This window comes from Pseudorasbora parva, chromosome 2 (genome assembly GCF_024679245.1).
Source record: "Pseudorasbora parva isolate DD20220531a chromosome 2, ASM2467924v1, whole genome shotgun sequence".
Lineage (NCBI taxonomy): Eukaryota > Metazoa > Chordata > Actinopteri > Cypriniformes > Gobionidae > Pseudorasbora > Pseudorasbora parva.
The window spans coordinates 32,689,398-32,717,285 of NC_090173.1; the positions used below are offsets into that span (position 1 = coordinate 32,689,398).

Below are 27,888 nucleotides of genomic sequence, written 5' to 3' on the forward strand. Positions count from 1 at the left end.
TTTTATATTAAATTAATGAATTGACATAATTTTGTTCCTAAAATACGAGTTGGTATTTTGCATTAGTGGGAATGAGATGGGCAAATACATTGGAAATCAAGCAGTACATACAACCAATCTGCTCTAAAAATTATTAGATTCAAAGTTGCCAGTGCTGACTAATTCTGTAAATGAAAACATTGCTCTGAGGATTTAAATAACTCCATTATCGTTATTCAGTGTTCCCGGTGGCAGCATATAGAGGGTTAGATCCGGCCTCAGCGCTTCTCTTCAAGGTAAACATTCCACTCTTGATCCAGCCATAGAACTGCATTTCCTGTTGTTACCATGGTAACATAACCATGGCAACAGCAGCAGCATTTTCCAGGAGTGTTTGTCTGTCTTTGGTGTGATGGCTGTCTCTCTTTGTCTCTTTCTTTCTCCTTTGCCTTACAGCTTTCCTATTTTACTGTTTCTAGCGCATATCATCACTCACAAGAGTTATTACATAGAAATTATGTTCTCTGCTATTTTGTGCACACTATTGTAAAATATTTTTGTCTTCCTCTTATTCTTCTCTTTACACATCATGTATTCTTTTTTGCTGTCTCAATATCATTTTCTTTTATGTCCTTTGATTACAAAAACTGATTAAATTAACAAATAACTTTTCTTTATTATAAAAAGTTATTGAATTTTTAGTTACACTATTATTTTATATCTATATCAGTCGTTAGTATAAAATATCTTGCACCTGTCTCTCATCTCATTAATCATCAGCTCCATTACTGCTCTGTCTCACTATCATCTTCCTCCTCTTCTTCTTCTTCTTCATCCTCCTCCTGCACGGCGCTGTGCCTTGTCTGGCCACAGAGTGGCGCCAGTTTGCCCTCCGTGGTCACTCCCACAGGTTGAATTATCCTGTCCCTGAACGGGTGTGGTAGAGGACACACATGGTGGAGTAAAAAAAACTGCATTTGGGACTATATCCACTAAACAGCTTTGAAAAAAATTTGTGATGATTTTTATGGTGGAATCTCTCAACACACACATACCGTGACAGCCTGTTGAACATATTTATGAGTTTGAGTGCCTCTGTCTCTTTCTCTTCTTCAGTCATCCCTTCCATTGGATCAGGCTGTTCCTCCTCCACCCGACCCGTCACAGGGTTAATCCTGTCCTTGACCTGTCTGTACTCCTCTGTGTCTGAGTCAGAGTCACTGGAGTACTGCAGTTGAGGAGAAGTGCCACGGCCATTTAAAAGACCCCGTGCAGCCAGCAGCCCTGCTGCATTACCGTAACCAGTGTACTTCACAAACCTGCTCACTGAGAGAGAAACAGTTCATGAATATCATACACACAGCAATCATTTAAATGTAAGAGTGCAAGGATGACGATATTTGTGTAAGCCAAAACATATATTTTTATCACTTCCGGTTCCACTATCCCGAAGTCAATGGGTCTTAGAGAGGCTTACATGCCTGTGGTTAACTCAAGCTCAAGATATTTTTTTAAGTTGTGTTCATTTGTGAAGGTTATCATGATGAACAAAAAGTGTAAGAATCACACTAATCTAAAAGCTAATGGGAAAAAATCCAATTGGCTTTTTCTTGAGGGAACCATGCAGACACGTCCTGATTGTTGATCCAGGAACATGTTGCGCATGTTCTGAGTTACACGGTTCCTTGGTGAACATATTCCTGGAACAACATTCCTGTCAGGAAATATCCCTACCCCTAAACTTAACCCTCCCATAAGTTATCACTAATCGGGGAAAGATGATACGTGATGTCGCAGCACCTAACCCTGGTTGTAAGCTTAAACTTGACATAAACTGTAAACATGCCCCTTAAATCTGATTGGTTGATTGGAATATTGATCCAGGAACATGTTGCACTGTTGGCCTCAAATATGTCATAAGTGCAACAGCCATATTATAGTATGTTCATACCATAATACATGATTATGATAGTCATTCAGTACCATGATATATATCAAGTATAGATGTAAATGCACTTTACATGGTTCAGAAGATGCATTTATGTACCATTTTCTTTACAAAGCACAAAAAGAAGCTCAGCTGCACAGTGTTTGATATCAGTGTCAACATGGGTCATTAGTCGCACTAGTCTGCTCCTCAGTGTGTTCCCCTGTTCAGGCCTCAGCTCAACGTCTCTCAGAGGAGGCAGGATCTGCTTAAAAATAGCACAGGATTAGACTACTGAAAGATAGCCATGAGAATAATAAGTATATGTTGTGCCATCCTTAATGTAGGATATTTTTAAATGGTGAAATGTTTTTAAGAAAATAATTTGGAGGTGAATTTTGTACCTGCTGTCTGAGATAGTGCCTAGTTTCCCTGTGTGCTTTGCTGCTCTCCGTCAACAGGTTTAAGACTGGAGTCAACTTTTCCTTCAGCTTATGGCCCTGTGTAATTCACATTTGAAGATGTAAAATTTATCATAAAATAAATTGTACTAATGCTAAATGTTTTGTCTCCAGATAAACCAAGGGATAGTCTTCATTAGTCTCATCTTGTTCCTAACCTGTATGAATTTCTCTCGTCTATGGAACTCAAAAGAAGATACTTTGAAGAATGTTGGTAGCCAAACCCTTTTAGTTAACATTGACTTTCATTGTATGGATAAAAAAGATTTCTCAAAATATCTTCCTTTTGATGTTCCATAGAACAAAACATCATAGGTTTGGAACAATATAGGGGTGAATAAATGATGACATCATTTCAATTTGTTGGTGAGCTATCCCTTTAACCGATATTTTGCATGTTCTGGAACTGGAACCCCAGTCTATGCATTCAATGGAAAACGCTAACCTTTACATTACAAGTGCCATGTTTTTGATTTACAGAAACATTATACAGTTCAGAGTGCTCTTTCTCACTCTGTCCAGTCTCTTCTCCATAAAGAGCAGCAAAGTGTGGACACAGTCCATGTTGACTCCACTGGACTCCTTTGAACCTTCAGATAGGCGAACGGATAGCAGAACATCCAGGCATTGCAGAGGGAGCGCTGAGAGCACATTTACTGTGTGTCTGTGGGCATTCAGCATAAAATAGTTATAGAGATCAATAGGATGAGAACTCTCAAGACTTCATCACATTGGTTTGATTCTCACTCTCACCCTTGCAGCTCCTCTTTTCTTTCCTCTCCCTCACAGTTCACGAGCAGACAGTGACGCAGGACTGCAGCTAGGTGACGATACGAAGCTGCAGTCTCCTATGGAAAGGAGAAGGAGAACCAGTTATGGTGCAGGCCTACATTTGAAAATTGCCCTTATCATATATTTCTTATTAGGTTGGAGAAAATTACTAACATATAATTTTTTTTTATTAGTAAAATATTACAAATAAGTGAACAGGGAGGAATACATTTTTTATTTTTATTTTATTTCAAATATATAGACATAAAAAAATCCTGTGTTCTTAACATCTTCCATGTGGAGCTCCATACATGACATGCAGAAATACATTTCTTTGTACTCGAATTAAGAATTTCTTTGTGACCATGTTGTGTTTATTTTGTGTGTTAATGTCAAGGTTGTTGTACTAATTAATTCCCTCATTTTGATCTAGTTAAATTATGGTCACAAATTAAGAATATCTTATTTTTATCTTGTTTCCCCACCCGTTTCAAAGTACAATGTACTTTACATTTTTAACAGTTTTAAGTGACATCGTTCTATGGAAAGGGACATCTTTTTTTATAGTATTTTTTATATAGTATGAATGTGTGTAATATGAACAGAATCTGGACATACAACATTGCCATGTTGCACTTTTGACAGTTGCATCACATCACAGCCTTTCACAAATCTTCTCCCCTATCCTCATGGGATAGTAAAGTGTCCATTGTATGCAAACTCCAGAATCTCACCAGAAGTAGTAGGTCATCTGTGTACTTTTTGCCTACTCTTTTATGAGTGTGAATTTGAACGTACATCTTTTATTTGTTTTTCCATCTACTATAAAGAAAGGAATTTCTGATTCAGTCAATCAACGAGTGTTAGAGCGCTGGATTTGATGAATTATGCAAAGTTTTCTGCTATTAGTTTGTTTGCCTCATTCCATCCAGTTTGATAAAATTACAGAATTTTGTATGTTCGATAAAATGTAGTGTTAAAATTTGCACTGCTGAATAAAACTAACTCTCAATCCCAATGGCTTAGCTTTTTATGCCAATCTTGTTAATAATGAGATCAAAAGTTGGAATGACCCAGATGTGGTTATTTGGGGCAAAGAAAACGTCTCAGGTTACTCATGTAACCTATGTTTTCTGAATAGGGAACGAGATGCTACGAAATTACACAAACGGGGGTATGCCCATGGGCGTGCCCTTTGTCTGAAGCCCTTATAGAATCACGCCAATTCATTGGCAGATGGCTCAGCGCCGTCCCTCTAGCTCATCACCTTTAAACTATACTGGCGCTCGCGCCATCTCCCCAGATTCCTCTGCCGAGCAAGACAGCTTGTCGGCAGTGCGGGGAGCTTGACAGCGTCTCGTTCCCTATTCAGAGAACATAGGTTAAGTGAGTAACCTGAGACGTTCTCTTTCATAGGTTCACTCGACGCTGGGAAATGATGCATATGGGGAACAGTATACCACACATGCCAAGCTAAAGCGCTGCCGCATCTGACACAAACGTCAGGTAGACCTGAACGGCTGGATTAAGCAGACAGAACATGCAAACCTGGAGCCATGTCAAGATCTAAACTATAAAATGTAACAAAAAGTGTGCAGTGAGGACCATCCTGCCGCAACGCAAATGTCCTCCAAGAGAGCCCCCTTGGAGAATGCCTAAGAAGAGGCCACACCTCTAGAAGAGTGTGCTCTAATGCCCAGAGGTGAAGGAACTCTGCGCACCTCATAAGCTAGAGAGAAAGCCTTCGTCACCAATGTGAAATGCTCTGCTTCGACGCGGCAAGCCCACGGCCGCCGGCTCCGAAACACACCAGCAACTGGTTAGACTTTCTCCAACCACCCGAACGATCAACATACAGCTTCAATGCACTAACTGGGCAAAGCAAATGTAACCTCTCATCCTCCAAGGACGCAAAAGGTGGAGGGTGGAAAGAATGGAGGATGGTGACCTGCGAGCGGAAGGATGTGGACAAAACCTTGGGCACATAACCCAGCCTGGGTCTCAGAGAGACCTAACTAGGTCGGGAGCAAAACCCAAGCAAGCCTAGCTAACAGAGAGGGCTTGCAAATCCCCCACTCGCTTAGAGGCAATAAAAGAGCAACTTTAAAGAGTCAGAACCCGCTCCGGAGCCGACTCCGATGGCTCAAAGGGAGCACTCCTGAAACTCCTTTGAACTGAGGGCGCTCTCTAGGCTGGGAAGGAGAGGTGCTAGAAGAAAGTCAAGTTTTCCTAGGCATGAACTGCCTTTTTTCCAATAAGACATAGAGCGCGTCGAGGAGGAAAAACCTTCTCCTTGTCGCAAATCTCAGTGAGGTTTAACCAAAGGTGGCGTAAAGCGCCCACCAGATCAGCCATCGAGTGCCCTATTGGCGCGGTGTGCTTAGTAGCCCGTAAGGCCAAAATCCTTGGCTATGCAGAGCTCTACACAGCTGAAAATGAGAGGCCAGTGTGACTTAGATCGCCGGAATGGCGGAATAACCGCGCTCCACAGAACCAACGAGGGTGGTGAAGTGAGCGGCTAACGCATTAGAAGGCAGGTGTAAAATGCCTGCTTTCAGGATCTGGAGACCTAGTTGTGCGGATCGCTGAAAAACAGTTTCCTTATGAACGTGCGATACGCACTCGCACACTTAGAAATCTCTCATTGGGCTTAGAAGATTGCGATTTATGGGAACATAAGGCCAATCGATCGCAAGCTTCTCAGTCGCGCACGAACCACGTCGACGAGCTCGGAGTACGCCGCAAAGGCTGTGCTTTTTCCTGGCCGCCAGGCGGGAGAGCGTAATCAAATGAGACAGGCCCGAAATCCTCGGAGTCAGATGGTGTCGTAAGCAAAGTGTAAACCAGGCTGAAAGAAACGGTATCACGTGCTTCCGGGCTGGGGATTAATAGTTTGTGCGCGCATAAAAGCGGAAAAACTTCGCTAAGCGGGCGCGCTCGGGAGAGGGAGTGAGAGAAGGAAAATAGCCCGACACTCGATGTCCTAGAGCTAAACATCCGAACCCCAGGCCCTAGCCTGCCCCGGCACAAGGCGGGGGAATCAAACGGTTTTAAAATACCTCTTCAAGTGGGAGTTATAGCGATATTCGCATTTCGAAGTGCCCTGAGCTGCCTCACGCGCGTGGGCAGGCCCATATACATAAATATATAAAATAATATATAATGTATCACTTACCATGCAGGTCATCGCTCGAGTAGAGCGAGTGCACGGTCGGGCAATGACGAAACTCCATCATATACTTCACCAGTTAGGAGAACAAGGTTCCACTATCCATGGTCGCTAAAGTAGTGAAGGAGAAAGATGCTTAAATCCAGTTTTTAAGAGTCAGATAAATCGCACGAAGGGAGCGATGCTACCGCCTCGTGAAGGCAGAGAAATCTGGGGAGAAGATGGCGCGCGTGCCAGTATAGCTCAAAGGTGATGAGCTAGAGGGACAGCGCTGCGCCATCAGCCAATGAATTGCACATGAATTGATTCTATAAGGGCTTCAGACAATCGGCACGCCCATGGGCATACCCCCGTATGCGTCATTTCGCAGCGTCGAGTGAACCTATGAAAGAGAACAGAATTTACCTCATCTACTTCCTGTCTGTGCACATTGTAGGTAATATTGAATAGGATCTTCAGAATCTCAAGGGCACGCTGAGACACCTCCTTACACACAGGGGGTGCTGTCAGGTCAGTCAGCACCTCATGTGTTTCACCCCAGCACACTTCTAAACACTGTTCCAGAGCTGCAGTCAGCATGGACACGCCGCGCTCCTGATAGGAAGAGAAGGCACAGAATGAGATTCTGAAATACCCACGGATATGAACCTCAAATTAAAAAGGCAGTTTTTGTTTTCGTAACACTTTATTTAAAGTGGAATATGACCCTTAGGGTGGCCTACAGTGATACTGCAGGGGTCCACTAAGTATTCTTTTATTTCAAATGATTTAAAAAATAAATAATAATAATATCTGTTAAACAAAAATAGCCACAAGTGATTAAATGATGTGGAAGTTGAACAAGTAGTTAGGAAAATTTCAGTTGTGATCCAAGAAATGTACCAAAGCAACTGAGAAAAAATGTAAAATTTAGGACTCAGTTTTATACAAAATTTGACAGTGAGTCCCTGCTCCAGCTTTTTCCCCACCATTGGCCTGAAAAAGTGAAGACTCCCGCTTTATGGGTATCACCAATAATATCCATTCCATATTTGATATGTGTATGACCGAGTGTTACCTGGCGGAGCTCTAGCCTAAGTTCAGGCCTCAAAGCAGTCAAGAGAAAGAGAAGCCGCAGTTCATAAAATTGACCACTTGAAGATGGTGAGGAATGTATACCCTCCTTCAGTCTCTCTGACAGGCCATGGAGAAACCTCATGAAAAAAACAAAGCACAAAAGAATGAGACAGAGTGAGTTTTCGCTAACGATATTGAATTATATTTAAAATATTTCAAATGTATCATCTTAAATTTGAGCTATACTTCAGGGTGCTAGCTCTCTCTTGTGCTTTCGGGCTGTTGTAGATGACATTGCACAGAGCCTTTATTGCCTCTTTCCTCCAAATCTCTCCATCATCATGCCCCTCCTCCCCCTCCTCTTCCTTTTCTCCTCTGGCATCTCTCTTTCCTCTCGTCAACACCCCACAGACCCCATCTTTACTTATGCTTTCTTCATGGTGGTCGTTTTGTGTTTCTCTGCCAATATTAGAGTTAGATGTTATATTCAAAGAGTTGAATTGCAAACCTCCTTCACTGACCGAAGACTCAGCACAGGCTGTGGAAGCACAGACTGCATCATTTGTCTCACTGTAACATGTTGGGCATTGGGTATTGTTGCCCTTATGTTCTGTGCACGTCTCTGGCTCATTCTCAGGAGTGATGTCACTGTGGGAGGACCCCCACTGACCATCCTCTTCTTCAGACCAGGTAGGCAGGGTGGAGATGCCCCCGAGATGAGCAAGAGTTAGAATGGCATAGTCCGTGATCAAGGGTTCCAAGGCCTTTCGATCCCGTGTGATGATTCGCAGAGTTCGCAAACATGCCCTCAAAACACCCGGCTGCAGCCGCATGCGAATGAACCAGATCAGAGCTGCAGCAAGCCTCTAGAGAAGACCGAAAAAAGAATGGCAAAAGGGGTGATGAATTGACAAATGTACTTTCCCTTGAGCTTTTGATATATAAAAGGTCATGGTAATATAAGAATACCCTATAAGTTTCAGAGCTGAAAACGTCTTGTTAGTAAAAAGAAAAGCTTTTATAGACACCAGGCCCAGAAAACGATCGATCTCAGAATATGCCACACCTTGATGCCATCGTGTGGCGAAAAACTGCCTCTACAGAATAAGCATGTGTATTTAAGTCAACCCGCCCACGGAGCTGTTCAGATCGCGCTAGCCATCAGCAATAAACATGCCAAAGAAGACAGCAAGATATTGCGCTATTCCTGGTTGTGGAAGAACACAGTCACTGCATAAGCTTCCTTCGGATCCTAATATTAGGAATGTGCGATACTTTTTTTTTTTAAATGAAGTTCCAGCTCACATGGGGAAGACATTGTAGCCTATGCTTGTTTGCTTCATTTCACAACGGAATCGTTTGTAAACAAGTCTCAGGTCGAGCTGGATTTGCAGACATATTGAGATTAAAACAATGCTGTGCCTTCTATATTGGATCCGACAGGAAATGTGCAACACACTTATGTGAGTAAAATGTCTTTTTTATATGTAATAGATTGGATCTCTAACCCAAAGTCTCAGAGCGGTATGTTACAATTAGGCCATTGGCCCATAAAGCAGGTTATAATTTGAATGTAAAGAACAGAAAAACTAAAACTGTCATTTTCAACTAAAAAATATTTAGACAAAAGTTTTGAAGAACGTTTTGTTAACTAGGCTTTGAATGTTTGAATGTAGAGTTTGAATGTCTTTGAGAACCTTTAAAAGACTTAAGATTAAAGTTAAATAGATGATAGAATGACAGAACAATTTAAAGACTTTTATTAGATTTTCTCAATTACAATTTAGTAAATTACTTAACTTTCCGTGAAGTGTGACCAGTTTGATTTAAATTCTAAAACAATTGAAAGGATACAATTCTTCACTTCTGAAAATGAACTGGAAGACAACTGTGTGTTTCAATAGTAGTCCGGGCACTGATCAGGCCATTTTAAGGGCTATCTCTGGGTGCGTCTCAATCAGCTCCCTAGCTTCCTAGGTCACGAATCAGTATATTCTGTAGATAAATGTGGCCAATTTCCTGATCAGAGCTTGATTAACACGCACATAAACAATCATAAAATGTTACGTGTTAAAGTGTCTAGTGCACTGAAATGTTCAAAAACTCCCTAAAAGGTCCCACAATGCACAGTGAAAACCAGGGAGCATCTATGCTCACTATGTTCCCTTAAGGGAAGTTCTAAAGTGTGAAACTTAAATCACATGAGCCAACTACAACACATAATGACAGATGTTTGTTTTTTTAAATACAAACTATTATTGAATTATATTTTAGCATAAATATACATTGCTAGACAGTTATAATATAAAAACATAATGTAGCTAACATTAGTAATTTATTTACAGTTGAAACGTTGCATGTTTTGTAACAAGCAAAGTATTTATAATAATGTATTTAAATTACATTTAAAAAAATGTCATAAATAATTCAGGTCTGCTGTTGTTCATAAATTGTACAGTGAGGGCATTGTCATGGTTCAAGAAATAGAGTCATTAGAGTCCCAATGTTTTGTGAGCCAGTCCTTACTGTCCTTACCAGTGCCCGAATTCCTGTACATCATATACTGATTCACGACCTAGGAAGCTGATTGAGACGCACACGTGGATGTGATTCTGGGTTGTTGGTTTACTTTTGGTCATATTGTATGAAAGTAGTTGTGCTGGACTCACCCTCCGCAGAACAAGCTCTGGATCCTCATTCTCATCAGAGTCAAAATCAGAGTCAGAGTCCGGAACATACTCCCTCACTTTATTCCTACGGAACTGAGTGGAGAAGAACAAACACAAATATGTTTATAAGATACAAGTTTTTTTGCAACAACTGAGAGGTGACGGGGGAGAATTAATTTAGTGACTGCCCTTTAAGCTCAAGATTCAGTTTTAAACTGGCCTGCTTCTTAAGAAATCAACAACAGAAGTTCATTGAAGACTAAAAAGCTTTGGGTAGAATCCATGAGCACAGAGGAGAGATTATAAAAGCTTTATTTTGTGAGCACAGGCATGATGAACAGCACTAAATGGCTTTTGTGAATGTATGAGTACCAATAAATTATCTTCTTGACACACGGCACAATAATTGGTGCTCAGTAACAACAAAATAATGAGCTCAAAAGAGTTAACAGGCCCTTCTGACGCCGACTTTGTGGGAGCCGGCATGTACAGGTGCCCCAGGGTGAGATAGACGGCAAGTATATTAGTTTCAGATTATCCACCTCTCTCATTTTTCTTTCCCACAGATGTCTCACTCCCTCTTTGTTTATCCACAGGAAATATCTGCTCTTTTTCTGTATGTCATGTGAAAGATTTACCTCATCCAGCTGTCTTTGCTGTTCTCAGTTCATCCATATAAGAGAATGAGTAATGAGTATTGGGCAAAAAAGAGAAAAATCATGATTAATAAACATGTTTGTGAGTATCATACTGAAAGAATGAGATGAGGGTGAAGTTAGGGATAAAGATAAGTGAAGGTGGATGAGAGATTTACATTATTATCTTTGTTAATCCAAGCCATGTGTGTCCTCAGATTGAGGACAGACGGATAAACATTAGAATAGACTTTAAAATGTACCTTTCTTCTCTCCCTTTCTTCCACGTCAAAAAAGAAGCATTGCGAGTACTGTGAATAAAAACCCTTTATTAAAAGGTGAAATATAAGAGAGACAATAGAATTTAAAAAAGCTCTGCAAACGCTAGATACATTAAAACTTCACCGCATCACAGAAACTGTAAAATGACTGGATAAGTAATGAGAAACACCCTTCAGGTTTACCCCAGTTCTGTTGTCATGGAAACTGCTAATGTTGTAGAAGTAGTAGAAGATTTTAACATTTTTTCTTCTTCTGACTAGCACAGCTAAGATCATATTCAGCACAGAATTAATCTTATCATATTTAACCTAATTACATTTCAGCATTTTGCTTGAAATTGTATTTACCTGAGCGTTGTAATCATCCAGATGTATCTGAACATTGTCCTGGTCGCCTTGTTTGATAAACTGAATGATCTTCTCCACGTCTACAGGCATCCTTAACCAAAATCAACCAAAATATAAATGTAAAGATCATTTACATGAAGAGTACTTCTAAAAAGTACTGATAAAATATTATATAATGTTTAGAGATGCATTTCATTTCGTTGCACTTACCCTCTGTGGTTTTAAAAGAACGGGTTTGTTTTTTAATTGTGCGATGAGTTTCCCTGCAAACAACACGTTTTAGTGTAGCTATGTATGTCTGTCTTCATGGGTTCCTGTTTGTAATCTGACAGGCCTCAAATAGATTTGGCTTTGAGTTTTTCTAAACTAATCCCACCCATCCTCTCTCACTCACTCACAACACTGCTCATAAAAAATATTTCTGCCTCTACGATTGTGCATTTGGCCCTGTCTATTTACACGGTTTACTGTTTTGTAATTTATTTGTTAATATAATTTAACGTTACTGCGATGGTTATACTCTCAGAACAAAAGTGCTAATTAGCGAGAAAGTCAAGGCCAGACATATATCAAACAAAAAGCTTGATGCTGGCATTCAGTGAGGAAAAGATAGGATTGGGGAGAGGGAGAGAGAGAGAGAGCGACAGAGCGAGAGAGCGAGAGAGAGAGAGAGAGAGAGAGAGAGAGAGAGAGAGAGAGAGAGAGAGAGAGAGAGAGAGAGAGAGAGAGAGAGAGAGAGATGAAAGCAGTACAGGTTTATAAAGCTTAATAGGGGTAATTAAACAAAGTGGGGGTCAGAGAGAAAGGCTGGGATGACTAGGGTAAGCTGCTAGGGGTAATTATTTGCACTGATTGTAGGTGATTAATTGAGGCTGCTCTTCAGATACAGCTCACTGATGAACCCTCATGAAAAGCAGATCTTGGCCTAAGCCTACATTAGAACAGAATCAGAGGCAGGACAAAAACAGAAAGAAAGAGAGAAAATAACACCACACTACTGGTGGGCTGGGAAAACACAACCATTCTTGACAGGACACAATCCACATAAACAGACAGGTAGAGTTGATTATTTTCTACGTGATCTGTTAAGTTTCTTCTGAAGGAGAATGCAGAGATCTTGCTCCTGTTGTCTCTGTGTGTCAGCTCTCTGGTGACCCATAGTGGTGTGTTCGGGAATCAAAAGCTGTGGGATTCAGCTTGTGTAAGCGCTGCTACTTGTCTGTGGTGAAAAGGGTCTCTTCTACCAGCCTGGCAGGCGTGTCAGAGTCCACAAGTTCCGTAAGTATCCCCGTGGGGACCTAAATTGAGGTCCCTCGTGATGAGGATAGTTTTTAAGTTTTTTTTATATATAGGCTAATAAGTTAGGCTATATATAAAAAAAATCCAGCTAAAACTGCAGAACTTTTTGTGTGATGGGTAGTTTAGTTTGGAAGATAAGAAACCTGTGTGTGTGTGTGTGTGTGTGGGGGGGGGGTATAATTACATGGGTATGACATATGTATTACAAGGAGAGGGTGAAATATGAGGACGTTGGCCATGTCCCCACTTTTCAAAATGCTTATAAATCATACCGGATGAGGGTTTTTTTTTAGAATGTGAAAATGCAGAATGTTTCCTGTGATGGGTAGGTTTAGGGGTAGGGCAGTGTAAAGGGATAGAAAATACGGTTTGTAAAAAACCTATTACGCCTATGGAATGTCCCCATTTTCAGACACAGACGAGGACACAGATGGATTAGTGCAAGTGCAAGGTTTATTAACAGAGGTTACAGACATAGGTCATACTTAATGGGATGGTGACACTCAGACGAAGGACGATGAAAGTGAAGATGATGAAGACGATGATGATGATGAAGACGAAGAGGGAATACAGATGAAGGCTTCTAGGCGGGACAGGTAGTCAGTGATGGGTTAGGTGCGAGACCAGACAATGGGAGTGAAGGTGAGCCGGGTTTAAATAGTGGTGACTGGTGATGGTGCCCAGGTGTTTAGAATGATGGTGATGGGGAACGAGTGGGCGTGGTACTGACCGATGATTGTGAGGGTGTGACAGTACCCCCTCCTCCACGGGTGGCTCCTGACGGCTGGGACGGACGGCGACGGGGTCTACCACGGCCCTAAAGAGCAGGTCGGTCAGAGTGGTCTTGGTGAAACTGAGTGAGAAGATTGGGGTCCAGCACATCGTTCCTGGAGATCCAGCTCCGTTCTTCAGGACCGTAGTCCTCCCTATCCACCAGGTATTCCATCCGGGAACCCCGTCGCCGCGAGTCAAGGATGGCTCTCACCCAGTAGATTGATAGGTCCTCGTCGATGGTAGGGGGAGGAGGTTCAGCACCATCACCAGGATCTGTGGGTGAAGGGACAGGTTCAGTGAAGGGCTTGAGTAACGATACGTGAAATGATGGTGAAATTTTGTAAGTGGGTGGAAGGTGAAGATGGTAGGTGAGTTCGTTCAGCTGCCTGTCTACCGTGAATGGTCAATGTATCTGGGACTCAGCTTACGGCAAGGCAGTCGGAGACGGACGTCCCTCATCGATAGCCAGACCTTCTGGCCTGGCTGGTACCGCGGCGTGGATCCGCGTTTGGCGTCAGCGTGGTGCTTGTGTCTCCGGACTGCCTGTTGGTGTTGCACGTGCGCTGAGTCCCAGACCCTCTCGCACTGGCGGAACCAGTAACCATCCAGGGGAAGAGCGGTGGTTGGTAGCCGAGGACACATGATCGGGAACGGGGTGGAACGGGGTGAGCCCAGTGGTGGACTGCTGGAGCGAATTCTGGGCATATTCGGCCCAGGGCAGATACTGGCTCCAGCTCTCCTGATTCTGGTGGCAGTATACCCTCAGGAATCTCCCGATCTCCTGGATCTTCCGTTCAGTCTGGCCATTGGTCTGAGGATGGTAACCTGACGAGAGGCTGACGGATACCCCTAGGAGACGAAAGAAGGCGGTCCACACTCTAAAGATGAATTGGGGTCTTCGGTCGGAAACGATGTCTTCCGGAAGCCCAAAATGTTGGAAGATCGGTTTCCAATGCGGTAGGTAAGCCTTTGAAGTGGCAAGATTTAGAAAAATCGGTCAACAACGACTAGGATACAGGTGAAACCTTGGGATGATGGTAGGTCGGTCATGAAGTTGATCCCCAGATGGCTCCAGGGTCGCTCGGGGATCGGAAGAGGGACCAGCTTGCCCTCGGGGAGTCTCATAGGGGTGTTGGCAGTGGCGCAGATTGAACATTCCTTGACAAATCGGGAGACATCCCGAGGCATGGCGGGCCACCAGTAATGGTGGCGAAGGAGTGAGAGGGTCCTTCTCCTGCCTGGGTGTCCAGAGCCCGGTGAAGAATGAGCCAAGTCCAGAAGGGGCAGGCGATGGTGAGGCGGGACGTAGAGGCGCCCTTCTGGACCTCCCGGCAGAGCAGGTTGTTGGGCGTTCTCCTGTTGGATCTGCTCATGGAGTGCCCACTGGATTGGGCTGATGACCATGGCTGGAGGGAGAATGATTTCAAGGTGCTCTGGCTCAGGGTCGGCTTGGTGAAGACGAGAAAGGGCATCCGCCCGGTTGTTCTGGTTACCTGGACAGTAAGTCACCTTGAAATTGAATCTGGTTCAAAGAATTCAGGGCCCAGCGGGCCTGACGATGATTCAACCATTTGGCATTCAACCAACGAAGGTACTCAAGGTTTCGATGGTTGGTGATGACTTCAAATGGGTGTTCTGCTCCCTCCAGCCAGTGTCTCCATTCCTCCAGGGCAAGCTTGATCGCCAGGAGCTCCCGGTTCCCGATGTCGTAGTTCTGCTCCACCGGGGATAACTTCTTGGAGAAGAAGGCACATGGATGGAGTCGTGAGGGTGTCCCCTGCTGCTGAGACAGAACCCCTCCAACCCCGGTCGATGAGGCATCCACTTCGACGATAAACGGAAGATGAAGATTGGGGTGGACCAGGATCGGAGCGGATTGGAAGGCGTTCTTCAACTGGTGGAAGGCCTCCGCGGCCAATGGAGTCCAGGACAAAGACTTGGACCCTAATCCGGTTCTGGATTAGAGAGGTGAATGAGGAGCTGAGCAGGCTGTAATTCTTTATGAAGCAGCGGTAGAAGTTGGCGAATCCCAGGAAACGCTGCAGCTCTTTGATGGTAGTGGGCTGAGGCCAGTGGGTGTTGGTGTCCACCTTCCTCTGGTCCATCTTGACTCTGTGGTTGTCTTTGATGTACACAAGAAACTGGACAGTGGAGACGTAGAACTCGCACTTCTCAAGCCTGAGATAAAGGTGATGGTCTCAGAGCTTTTGCAGGACTTGACGGACATGCTCCTCATGCTCCCTCAGGTCACTAGAATAGATGAGGATATCGTCGATATAAACGATGACAAACTTGTTTAAGAATTCACGAAATACCTCATTCATGTAATTTTGGAAGATGGAAGGTGAGTCATCACCCGATATTCATAGGGACCTGAGGGAGTGATGAAGGCTGTCTTCCACTCGTCTCCCTTGCCAATGCAAATGAGGTTGTAGGCACTTCTGAGATCGAGCTTGGAGAAGATGGTGGCCCCACGGAGCTGTTCCAGCGCGGATGGGACCAGAGGAAGAGGATAACTGAACTTGACAGTCTGAGAATTAAGGTGTCGGTAGTCGAAGCCTCCATCCTTCTTGGCCACGAAAAAAAGCTTGAAGCGGCAGGGGAGGTCGATGGACGGATGAACCCTTGTCATAGCGCTTCGTGCACGTACTCCTCCATGGCCTTCTGTTCCGGGATGGACAAAGGATATTCGGTAGAGTAACCCCAGGCAGGAGGTCGATGGTGCAGTCCCATGGCCGATGGGGTGGTAGTTTGGTAGCCAACCGCTTACTGAAGACATCCTGGAAGGCCCGGTAAGCTGGGGGAATGGCCACGTTGACTTGAGTTTCGGGACTCTCTACTGAGGTGGACTGGACAGGTAATGATGAAGGAACTGACGACGATGATGGACCTTTTCGGCGAGGACGATGAATACACCGATCAAAGCAGTTCTCACCCCATTGCAGGATCTCTCCAGTGGACCAGTTGATATGCGGCTGGTGCAAGATGAGCCAGGGGCGTCTCAGGATGATGTCCGCGGTTGACTCCTCCAGCACCATGAATGTGATGGTTTCCTTATGCAGATGATCAACATGTAGTGCAAGTGTGGGGGAGAAATGGCGGACACGACCTCGGCCCAGCGGTTTTCCCTGAATGGTGGTGATTCTGAGGTCGACGGGACAACGTTGACATTGGGCGGTTAGCTTTTCGAGGGTTTGCTACTGATGAAGTTTCCCGCAGACCCAGAGTCGATGAGGGCTTGTGCTGCAACAGATGAGTGGGAATTACAAATGAATACTGTATGAAAACCACACTTAGTAAGGTTTGCCATTAAAGTAGGTAACTGGATGGTACTCACCGCTGGCCGAGTAGGTCACACGGGGCAGGTCGTCATGCCATGTCCATCTCCCCCACAATACAGGCACAGATGTAGTGAGATCCTGCATTGGCGTTCGGTGGTGGTTAGATGGTATGAGTCAATCTGCATGGGTTCAGGTGCTGGAGGTGCGACAGATGTTTGAGCAGGCGGAGGATCAGCAGCGGGTGAGGAGAAGCCATAGGCAGATAACCGTTGAGACACGCAGATGGTTTTCTGGATGAGGGCTTTCAAGCCCATGGCGTCATCGTAGACCACTATGAGTTGCTTGATTTCAGCGAGAAGGCCGCGGCAGAAGGTGGTGACGAGGGCTGATTCATTCAATCCGCTCATACAGGCCAGCGTGTGGAAACGCAGTGCATAAGAACTTGTTGTCTCTAGTTTGACTTGGCTAATAGAAAACAGTTGATGATGGACAGATAATTTGGCAGTTTGTTGACCAAATACCTCTTTTAGTCGAGTGCAGAAGGCTGTGGCGGAGCCGATGATGGGGGCATTTGTTTCCCATAACGACTGTGCCCACTGAGGGGCTCGGCCTTAGAGTAATGAGATGATAAATGCCACACGGTCTCTCTCGCTGTGAAACAGATGGGAATTTGCTTCCATATACAAGGAACATTGAAAGAGAAACCCGCTGCAATCCTCCGCCGCGCCACTGTAGGTCGCTGGTCGGGCCATTGGGCTTACGCAGGCAGCTGATGAAGTAGTGGGTGCCGGTGGTGCAGGTAATGATATGCTAACATAGGTAGCGGTGGAGGGAGTGTCGTGAACCAGTGACGACCGTACTGCGTGAACCAGCGTGGTGAAGTGGTCTGCGGTGCGGTCCCCGCCTGTGTCCGAAGAGCTCTGCATTTGGTCTGGTCTTCTGTCAGACACAGATGAGGACACAGATGGATTAGTGCAAGTGCAAGGTTTATTAACAGAGGTTACAGACACAGGTGATACTTAATGGGATGGTGACACTCAGACGAAGGACGATGAAGATGAAGACGATCAAGGTGAAGACGAAGACAATGATGATGATGATGAAGACGAAGAGGGAATACAGATGAAGGCTTCCAGACAGGACAGGTAGTAAGTGATGGGTTCGGTGTGAGACCAGACAATGGAAGAGAAGGTGAGCCGGGTTTAAATAGTGGTGACTGGTGATAGTGCCCAGGTGTTCAGAATGATGGTGATGGGGAACGAGTGGGCATGGCCGTGAAAAAAAAACAAAACAAAAAAACGTCTGTGTGTGTGTGTGTGTGTGTGAGGGAGGGAGGGGGAGAGAGAGAGAGAGAGAGAGAGAGAGAGAGAGAGAGAGAGAGAGAGAGAGAGAGAGAGAGAGAGAGAGAGAGAGAGAGAGAGAGAGAGAGAGAGAGAGAGAGAGAGAGAGAGAGAAATTGTGTGTGCCTGTTTTTGTGACATATCAGGACACAAATGTGTATAATAACATGACATAGGTAATACAAGAGGGTGACTTAAGGGTGACTACCAGTGGGAAAACTGCTGCTGGTAGAGGTGTTAGTGAGGCCAGCAGGGGGCACTCACCCTGTGGTCTGTGTAACACCCCAGTATAGTGATGGGGACACTGTACTGTCAAAGAGCACTGTCCTTCAGATGAAACGTTAAACCGAGGTCCTGATTCTCTGTGGTCATTAAAAATCCCAAGGCACTTCTCGTAAAGAGTAGGGGTGTAATCCCGGTGTCCTGGCCAAATTCCCTTGATTGGCCCTTACCAATCATGGCCTCCTAATAATCCCCATTCCCTGAATTGGCTCTATCACTCTCTCCTCTCCACATATTATTACTGGTATGTGGTCAGCACATTGGTGCTGTTGTACTGTGGCTGCCTCAAAGTGGATGCCCACAGGTGGTGGTTGAGGAGAGACCAATGTCATGAGTGTAAAGCACTTTGGGTGTACAGTAGTACATATGAAATTGCTATATATAAATGCCTCATTCATTTATTCATTTAAATATCTTTCTTCTGTACACAATTGCCCAAACTGCACATTGACTTCCATTATATGCAAAACAAAACAAGCAAAAAAAAACACATGTTCATGTTTCAAAGAAGAAAGAATAGGTCATGTTTGGAATGACAAGAGGGTGAGTACATAATGTTAATTTTTAACTAAACTATCCATTTAAGTCACAAATAGACTACAGTTTGAAATGAATAGTATACATTTATCATATAGGCTATTATTATTAATTATTAAAATATTAGAATCCTAACTGTCTGTCTTTCAACAAGCATCATGATGGGGAACAGCGCCCCCTTCCTGCGGCAGACTGCAGTGGCTGCTCAGAGTGGCGAGAGAGAGGCACTGCCAGAAGCAGTGTAGCAAAGAGATGCATTGTAGAGCAGTGCTGCCATTTCTACGGTGGCTTACTATGACCTGGAGAATTACTGTTATTGTAATTTTGTATTTGTATTGAATTTCAAATAGTAAAATCCTGGCAATATCAACACCAAGGAAATGGGGTTGATACCCTGAAAATGCATTAACTGATACAAAATGTAATTCGCTTCAGATGAAAGCATGTGCCAAGCCAAAAAAGGTAAAAGGTCCTAGCTGGGACAATGATAACAATAGCCTACAAATTGTTGTGTCAAAAGTTTTTTTATATACAATTTAATAAGTATACAGGGAGTGCAGAATTATTAGGCAAATGAGTATTTTGACCACATCATCCTTGTTATGCATGTTGTCTTACTCCAAGCTGTATAGGCTGGAAAGCCTACTACCAATTAAGCATATTAGGTGATGTGCATCTCTGTAATGAGAAGGGGTGTGGTCTAATGACATCAACACCCTATGTCAGGTGTGCATAATTATTAGGCAACTTCCTTTCCTTTGGCAAAATGGGTCAAAAGAAGGACTTGACATGCAGGCTCAGAAAAGTCAAAACTAGTGAGATATATTGCAGAGGGATGCAGCAGTCTTAAAATAGCCAAGCTTCTGAAGCATGATCATCGAACAATCAAGCGTTTCATTCAAAATAGTCAACAGGGTCGCAAGAAGCGTGTGGAAAAACCAAGGCGCAAAATAACTGCCCGTGAACTGAGAAAAGTCAAGCGTGCAGCTGCCAAGATGCCACTTGCCACCAGTTTGGCCATATTTCAGAGCTGCAACATCACTGGAGTGCCCAAAAGCACAAGGTGTGCAATACTCAGAGACATGGCCAAGGTAAGAAAGGCAGAAATTCGACCACCACTGAACAAGACACACAAGCTGAAACGTCAAGACTGGGCCAAGAAATATCTCAAGACTGATTTTTCTAAGGTTTTATGGACTGATGAAATGAGAGTGAGTCTTGATGGGCCCGTGGCTGGATTGGTTAAGGGCAGAGAGCTCCAGTCCGACTCAGACACCAGCAAGGTGGAGGTGGAGTACTGGTTTGGGCTGGTATCATCAAAGATGAGCTTGTGGGGCCTTTTCGGGTTGAGGATGGAGTCAAGCTCAACTCCCAGTCCTACTGCCAGTTTCTGGAAGACACCTTCTTCAAGCAGTGGTACAGGAAGAAGTCTGCATCCTTCAAGAAAAACATGATTTTCATGCAGGACAATGCTCCATCACACGCGTCCAAGTACTCAACAGCGTGGCTGGCAAGAAAGGGTATAAAAGAAGAAAATCTAATGATATGGCCTCCTTGTTCACCTGATCTGAACCCCATTGAGAACCTGTGGTCCATTATCAAATGTGCGATTTACAAGGAGGGAAAACAGTACACCTCTCTGAACAGTGTCTGGGAGGCTGTGGTGGCTGCTGCACGCAATGTTGATGGTGAACAGATCAAAACACTGACAGAATCCATGGATGGCAGGCTTTTGAGTGTCCTTGCAAAGAAAGGTGGCTATATTGGTCACTGATTTGTTTTTGTTTGGTTTTTGAATGTTAGAAATGTATATTTGTGAATGTTGGGATGTTATTGGTTTCACTGATAAAAATAAATAATTGAAATGGGTATACATTTGTTTTTTGTTAAGTTACCTAATAATTATGCACAGTAATAGTCACCTGCACACACAGTCACAGATATCCCCCTAAAATAGCTAAAACTAAAAACTAAAACTTCCAAAAATATTCAGCTTTGATATTAAAGGGGGGGGGGGGGGGTGAAATGCTGTTTCATGCATACTGAGCTTTTTACACATTTAAAGACTTGGATTCCCATCCTAAACATAGACAAAGTTTCAAAAACTAATGTTGGACGTTTGATGGAGTATTTCTGTGTTAAAAATACTCCTTCCGGTTTCTCACAAGTTTCGGCGAGTTTTTTTCGAGTATGGGTCTACTTGACGTTAAATAGATCGGAAGGTCTGTACGGGCTCTTCTCCCGGTAGGGTGTGCGCGCGTAACTAGAGGGAGAGAGAGGAAATGCACGCCATAAACAGTCTCTCAGGTGCAGATCCAGTCGTCCGTGAACACTTATGACGCACCGCGCTCCACTTTATTCCTATGGGTGACGTCGAGCGACTTCAACGCTTCAGCACAGCATTCCGGGAAGGCAGCGCTGCATTTGAACCGATTTGAACGCAGAAATGACGGGAAGCTTCAAGGCATCGCTTCAGTCGCGTCGCAAAGTGGTTCTCTTTCATCATCTCGTTTCGAGATCCACCTATGGGAAGGGCATCCGTACCTGACCTCTGCAGAAGCATCCAATTGCACCAAGTCTGACAAGACAGGCAGGAGCGCGCAGCCAATGCGCAGTAAGGCCCCACCCCTTACCTGCGGGCATAAATAGGCTGCATACGCTACTGTCCATCAGTTGACATTCGCTTCTCGCGATCTCTGCACTGACACAGTTCGGTTGGATTTGCGCTGGTCACCTTTGTCTACAGGAGGAAATATCGCCAGATCAGCCTCCGCCAGGCGTGACAGTTTGTACTTCTACCAGTTCGCTGTGTCTGCTATCGGAGCCGCCCACGCTCGCACTCGTCTCCCGGTTCCACGGCTGTCGCCACGGATTTCTCTCAGTTTTTCGCCGGTATGTCGCTTTCTATCGCTGCTTCTTCCGGCGGTAACGTTAGCTCATCACGGGCCTGCCCGGCCGCGTGTGGCGCGCTTATCGCCGCTAAGGACCTTCACCAATTTTGCGTGGTTTGCTTGGGCCTCAAGCACGCGCAGGAGGCCTTAGAGAACCCGGAGAACTGCAGTCACTGCCTAGTGCTGCCTAAAAAACTCCTGCGACGCCGCCTTAAAGTTGCCGCTACCCAGTGCGGCGAGCTTGACTGCTCAGACTCCGATGTGGGACACGGTGACGACAGCGCGCTGCCCGGGACCCCCCGGGACGCGACTGTTCTTATCTGGGCTGACCAGCCCAATCCCGAGTTCCCCGAAGAGGACATCTTCGCGGGCAACCCCCCGCTCGCCGACGATCCGGCCGGGTCCGGTGACGAGGACGATGCGGGCCTTCTCGGGGTCTCAGAGGACGAGGAGGCCATCCCGCCCTCTGGTTTTCCCCAGGCCAGCGCCCCCGCGGCCTTGCCTCAGTCCATCCTCCTGGACGTGTGTGAGCGAGCGGCCGCTCGTCTCAACATCGAGTGGCCGGCTCCACAGAGCGCCACCGACCAGGAGAGGGATATTTATGACGGGAAAGTACTGGGAGCTCCCCCTGGCCCCAGGAAACAACTTTTTCCCGTCCTCCCAGCGTGCGCGAAGCACATGAGGCACTACTGGAGTGACCCGCTCGACTTCAAACACGGTCTCGCGGGTCTGGAGGTTAAGGATATGGCGGCTCTCGGTATGGGCGAACCGCCTGCTATCGAACCCTCCATCGCTAGGCACCTCAACCCAGTCCAAGGAGGGCTCCTCGCCCCTCCTAAGCCGGCCCTTCCTAACAAGATGGACCGTTTTTCTGCGTCGGTGCACCAGGCCGCTTATAAATCCTCGGCCTTGGCTGTGAGGGCCCTTAACGTCTCATCCCTCCTCTCCGCCTACCAGGCGGAGATTCTGGACGACCTGGGCCAGCAGCTGGACAAGGGATCTCCTTCGCCGGCGCTATGGAAGGAGATTATCACGGTCAATGATCTCGTCCTCCGTAACGCTCGTCAGGCCGTCCAAGCCTGCGGGCGTTCTATGGCGCTCTCAGTAGTGGGAGAACGCGCGCTCTGGCTCAACCTCTCGGGCCTCCCGGATAGTGAGAAGAGACGCGTCGCGGGCGCCCCGGTAGAGCCCGGCCGGGCTCTCTTTGGCCCCGCCGTCGCACTGATGCAACAACGGTGTGACGACAAGAAGAAGGAGGACGAGGCCTTCAAGCTGTGCCTTCCTAGGAAGGCCGCCCCACGCCAGGCTCCCCCTGCGCGTTTGCCTAACCCCCCGGCCCCGGGACGTGGCTTTCAGCAAGGCAAAGGAAGGCCCCACAACAAGCCCACACCACGGCAGAGCAACCCACCCTCTGCTAAGCCCTGGGGGAAACCACCTCCTGCCGCTGCGGGAAAACCCCCGAGCTCTAACCCCACCGACTCCAAACGCAAGCGGCCGGCCTGATGTTTGGCCGATGGGGGATTGCGGTCTACGTTCGCGAGCGACGAGCTCTCTGGACCCTCTTCCTGCCCAGAACCCCTGTCCAAAAGACAGAGGGTCTCTTCTGAGGGGTGCCCCCCTCCCGTGGCTGCCCAGCCCATGTGTTCAGTGGATGATGTGTGTTCCCCCCCGTTCAGGGGGTCTGTTGTGAGGAAATGTGCCCAAGCAGTGTCACCACACCGCACTCATTGTGTTCACCTCACCCAGTTAATAAAGGCTTCGGCCCCAGTTTTTTCCCAAAAACAAAACACACAAAAAATCACAAAAAACACATTAAATCCAACGAATCAAATGAATTCGTTACAGAGAGATACCCTCTCTCTGCAGGGAATGTTTTCTCTGCAGGGAGTGGATAGCTCTCTGAACTCACGCATGCCGTCCCCAGTTTCTCCACTGGAGGGCGCCATTGCTTCACAAATGAGCCAGCTGGGCAACGAAGCCAGCACGGCGCGAGTGGGCTCGCTCGCTAGCCGTGTGCCGGCTTGGCGAACTGCAGAACCACCCGAATGGGTGTTGCGTACAATATCGCAGGGCTATCGTCTGCAGTTTGCAATGAAACCCCCACGTTTCAGCAGCGTTCTTTTTTCTCACACTGAGGAAAGCACGGCGCACGTTCTGAAGGAGGAAATCTCCTCTCTGCTGAGCAAAGGTGCGATTCAGGTGGTACCCCACAATCTGATAAACCAGGGTTTTTATTCTCGTTATTTCCTGGTCCCAAAGAAGGACGGTTCCCTTCGTCCAATTCTGGACCTCAGGGTGTTGAACAAACATTTGAGGAAATACAATTTCAGAATGTTAACCTATGGTTCGCTCGCCCGCGCCATTAAACGGAACGACTGGTTCACATCGGTCGATCTGAAGGATGCTTTTTTCCACATAAGCATTTACCCACCACACAGGAAGTTTCTTCGTTTCGCCTATCAGGGCAATTGTTACGAATTCACGGTCCTGCCATTCGGAATGAGTCTAAGCCCTCGCTGCTTCTGTCTGTGTGCGGAAGCCGGCTTGACCCCCCTAAGAATGTCTGGCCTACGGATCTTGACATACATAGACGATTGGCTCATCATAGCCGATTCGAGGGAAAAGGTGTTGCAGGACACCTCCCGTGTGCTCGCGCACATCACATCCCTGGGCTTCAGGGTAAATGTGAACAAAAGCAATTTTACACCCAGCCAGAAGGTGATCTTCCTGGGCATGGAGCTGAACTCAGTCTCCATGCGAGCGCGTCTCTCTCAAGAGCGCGTTCTCTCTCTGACGAACTGTCTGTCGCAGTTCAGAGAGGGGGCGAGGGTGCGATATCGCACATGTCTCAGGCTACAGGGTCTTATGGCTTCATCTATCCAGGTTTTGCCACTAGGACTCCTGAAAATGAGGGCGTTCATGAAATGGGTTTTGTCACTTCATCTCAGCCCGTTACACGATCTTTGCCGCTCTGTAACAGTGACGCGCACCTGCGCTGCAGCTCTGCGCCACTGGAAGAGCGCGGACTTTTACGCACAGGGTACCCCTCTGGGGACTGTCATGCTGCGGAAAGTCGTGACGACGGACGCGTCCTTAACAGGCTGGGGTGCTACCCAGGAGGGCAGAACTGTGAACGGTTTGTGGCCGAGCAAACTACGTTCAGAGCACATAAATTATTTAGAGCTTCTGACCGTTTGGAAGGCTCTGAATTATTTTCTGCCTCGTCTGCAGGGACATCATGTGCTCGTACGCTGTGACAATACCACGGCAGTGGCTTATATCAACCGTCAAGGTGGCGTGCGCTCGCCGAAGCTTCATGCCCTAGCTTACAAGCTTTTGGTATGGAGCAGGCGATTTTTCCTGTCGTTACGCGCTACTCATGTTCCAGGAATTCTGAACAGAGGCGCAGATCTTCTATCAAGGGGGAACCCGCTCTTCGGAGATTGGCGCCTCCACCCTCAGATAGTAGACATGATTTGGATGAGATTCGGACGGGCGTCCGTAGACATATTCGCCTCGCGCGAAAACAGCCATTGTCCTATGTTCTTCTCGCTAAAGGACTTGGACGCGCCCCTCGGGGTGGACGCACTGGCCCACCCGTGGCCCAGAGTGCTGCTGTACGCCTTTCCTCCCCTGTGCCTGATAATTCCCACACTGGCCAGGGTGAGAGAGGGGGGCTTTTCTCTCATCCTGATAGCACCCAGGTGGCCCAAAGCGCCGTGGCTGGCAGAGATAATCCCTCTGTTATATGCCCAGCCGTGGCGCCTCCCCCTCCGCACAGACCTATTGTCTCAAGCGAACGGGGAGATTTATCACCCACACCCGAACAGGGTAGCTCTCTGGGCTTGGCCCGTGAAAGGACGATCCTTAGCGCGTTAGGGTTTCCCCCGCGCGTGGTTGCTACTATACAGAATGCCAGGGCCGTTTCTACACGGTCCTTGTATGGCTGTAAGTGGCAGGTGTTCGATGAGTGGTGTGATGGGCGGGGTCTCACGTCATATCAGTGCTCAGTCTCTGATATTTTGTGTTTTCTCCAAGACCTTATGGATAAGGACAGGTCCTTTTTCCAATATAAAGGTCTATCTGGCAGCTATCTCTGCTTGTTATGTGGGTTTTGAGGGCTCAATGGTTGGGCAGCATTCTCTAATCCGCAGACTTATGAAGGGCGCCCGTCGCTCGTTGCCAGTCATTAGGAGAACGATCCCTGAATGGGACCTCTCCATGGTGCTGGAAGCTCTGTCTCAATTTCCTTTTGAGCCTCTGGGGAATATTCCCCTTAAGTTGCTGTCCTTCAAAACAGCCTTGCTCTTGGCCTTGGCGTCAGCCAAACGTGTCAGTGAGTTACATGCACTCTCGGTCTACCCCTCGTGCATCAATTTCTCTCTGGGTGGAGGTAAGGTTTTTCTCAAGCCTAATCCAGTCTTCATGCGTTCACATCGGAGGTGTTGGAGCTATCCGCTTTTCACCCTCCGACCTTTTTCCTCCGCGGAGGATCAGAGGCTAAATGCCCTGTGTCCAGTCCGTACGCTACAAACGTATGTGTCTAGGACCAGCGTGTTTCGTAAGAGTGACTAACTCTTTGTTTCATGGGTTCCTTCCCCTAAAGGGGATCCCCTGTCTAAACAACGCCTCTCACATTGGCTTGTGGACGCTATAATCTTGGCATATGAATCAAAGGGAGTGCAACCCCCAGGCAACATCAGAGCTCGGGCTTGGCCGCCTCTTGGGCTCTGTTTAGGGGAGTACCACTGCAGAATATCTGTTCTGCTGCCAATTGGGCTTCTCCCCATACGTTTGTGCGTTACTACAGGCTGGATGTCACCAGAACCTCAGTAGCACATTCGGTCTTGGAGGTGGGGTCTTCCTGACCCTGCCTGCTTTTATGTGTGCCACACATATGTTTCATGTCCTGCTTCACACCGCAGTTACGCGGTTGCGTCGGTGTGGCGAGTTCATGATTATGAGACGCGTCGTGCACCGCCCCTCGGGGTGACCGTCTTTTTCTGGCTAACAGGACCTCACTGTGAGTGTATTGGGCAATCGGGGAGCTGTCCATGTCTCTCCCATAGGTGGATCTCGAAACGAGATGATGAAAGAGAACAATAGGTTACTATCGTAACCCCGGTTCTCTGAAACATCGAGTGGAGAGATCCACCAGCGTTGCCCCGCTTGCCGCACGAGAAGCGAATATACTTACTGATGGACAGTAGCGTATGCAGCCTATTTATGCCCGCAGGTAAGGGGTGGGGCCTTACTGCGCATTGGCTGCGCGCTCCTGCCTGTCTTGTCAGACTTGGTGCAATTGGATGCTTCTGCAGAGGTCAGGTACGGATGCCCTTCCCATAGGTGGATCTCTCCACTCGATGTTTCAGAGAACCGGGGTTACGATAGTAACCTATTGATTTCCACGGTCACTGCTGTCACAGGACTTCACCAAATCATACCAAAGAAGTGTGTTTTTGACAGAGCGGTCCCAGCGATAAAGGTTCGGTCCTGCTTTGGAAGCAGCCGGTGAGTAAATCAACTTCAAATGTCTCTGCTATTGGCTACCGTCGCATGAGTAAACATCAGTAAACGATACGATCGCGTGCTTCGTCATTCAAATGCGCTAACGGTTACTCCATTGTTGTTCTGTATAACACTAGTCTGACTCTGACGTGCAAAACTGTTTTGCTTGCTACCTAAGGTCTAGTCACATACAATAGTCCATAAACCGAATCATGTCCTCATAAACTGTGCGTAAAGACACACAAAGGCCCCTAAATACAGTACATACCACAGAGACGGACATCCTGATGTTGCCGTTTCTCCTGTTCAATTTATTTCAGCCTCAGATTTGATTGTGGATCATCTGTATTAGTTGAGATAGCGATGGGTTTCTCCCATAGTTTCTCCACGCTTGAGGACATCACCGCTTTGTGCACATTCGTCATTCTTTAGCTCCGCCCACACGATACGCCTCCAGGCGCTCGGTTTTTTCTGGAAAGACTCGGTACAGCCCATATTTCTTTTATAAATATGATAAAACTAAAGACTTTTCGGAGATATGAAGGATGCAATACTACTCTATAGGTACTCAAGATTGACATGAGATTGACTGAAACTGAGTGTTTCACCCCCCCTTTAATGAGTTTTTTTGTGTTCATTGAGAACATGGTTGTTGTTCAATAATAAAATGAAACCTCAAA

General features: G+C 46.4%; 2 protein-coding genes across 5 annotated transcripts; one reads left to right on the forward strand and one right to left on the reverse strand.

Annotated features, from left to right (window-relative positions):
- Positions 1-95: 95 nt before the first annotated feature.
- On the reverse strand, positions 96-27,605 carry si:ch211-195b15.7 (synembryn-A). Of its 4 annotated transcripts, XM_067416585.1 has the most exons (15): positions 27,477-27,605; positions 11,507-11,559; positions 11,297-11,387; positions 10,931-10,978; positions 10,671-10,688; positions 10,033-10,125; positions 7,610-8,229; positions 7,365-7,500; positions 6,713-6,901; positions 3,121-3,215; positions 2,881-3,031; positions 2,311-2,406; positions 2,027-2,174; positions 1,035-1,305; positions 96-906 (listed from the first exon to the last, which is right to left on the reverse strand). In XM_067416585.1, exons 3-15 carry the CDS (start codon positions 11,384-11,386, stop codon positions 765-767), a joined length of 2,097 nt encoding a protein of 698 aa, XP_067272686.1. In that variant the 5' UTR covers position 11,387; positions 11,507-11,559; positions 27,477-27,605; the 3' UTR covers positions 96-764. The 4 variants fall into 4 exon arrangements, with proteins under 4 accessions (XP_067272686.1, XP_067272687.1, XP_067272685.1 ...); XM_067416586.1 differs by lacking the exon at positions 11,507-11,559 and having other exon boundaries at positions 27,477-27,602; XM_067416584.1 differs by lacking the exon at positions 27,477-27,605 and having other exon boundaries at positions 11,507-11,648.
- On the forward strand, positions 23,339-26,880 carry LOC137040805 (uncharacterized). The gene has a single exon (XM_067416578.1). It carries the CDS (start codon positions 23,339-23,341, stop codon positions 25,577-25,579), a length of 2,241 nt encoding a protein of 746 aa, XP_067272679.1. The 3' UTR covers positions 25,580-26,880.
- Positions 27,606-27,888: the final 283 nt, after the last annotated feature.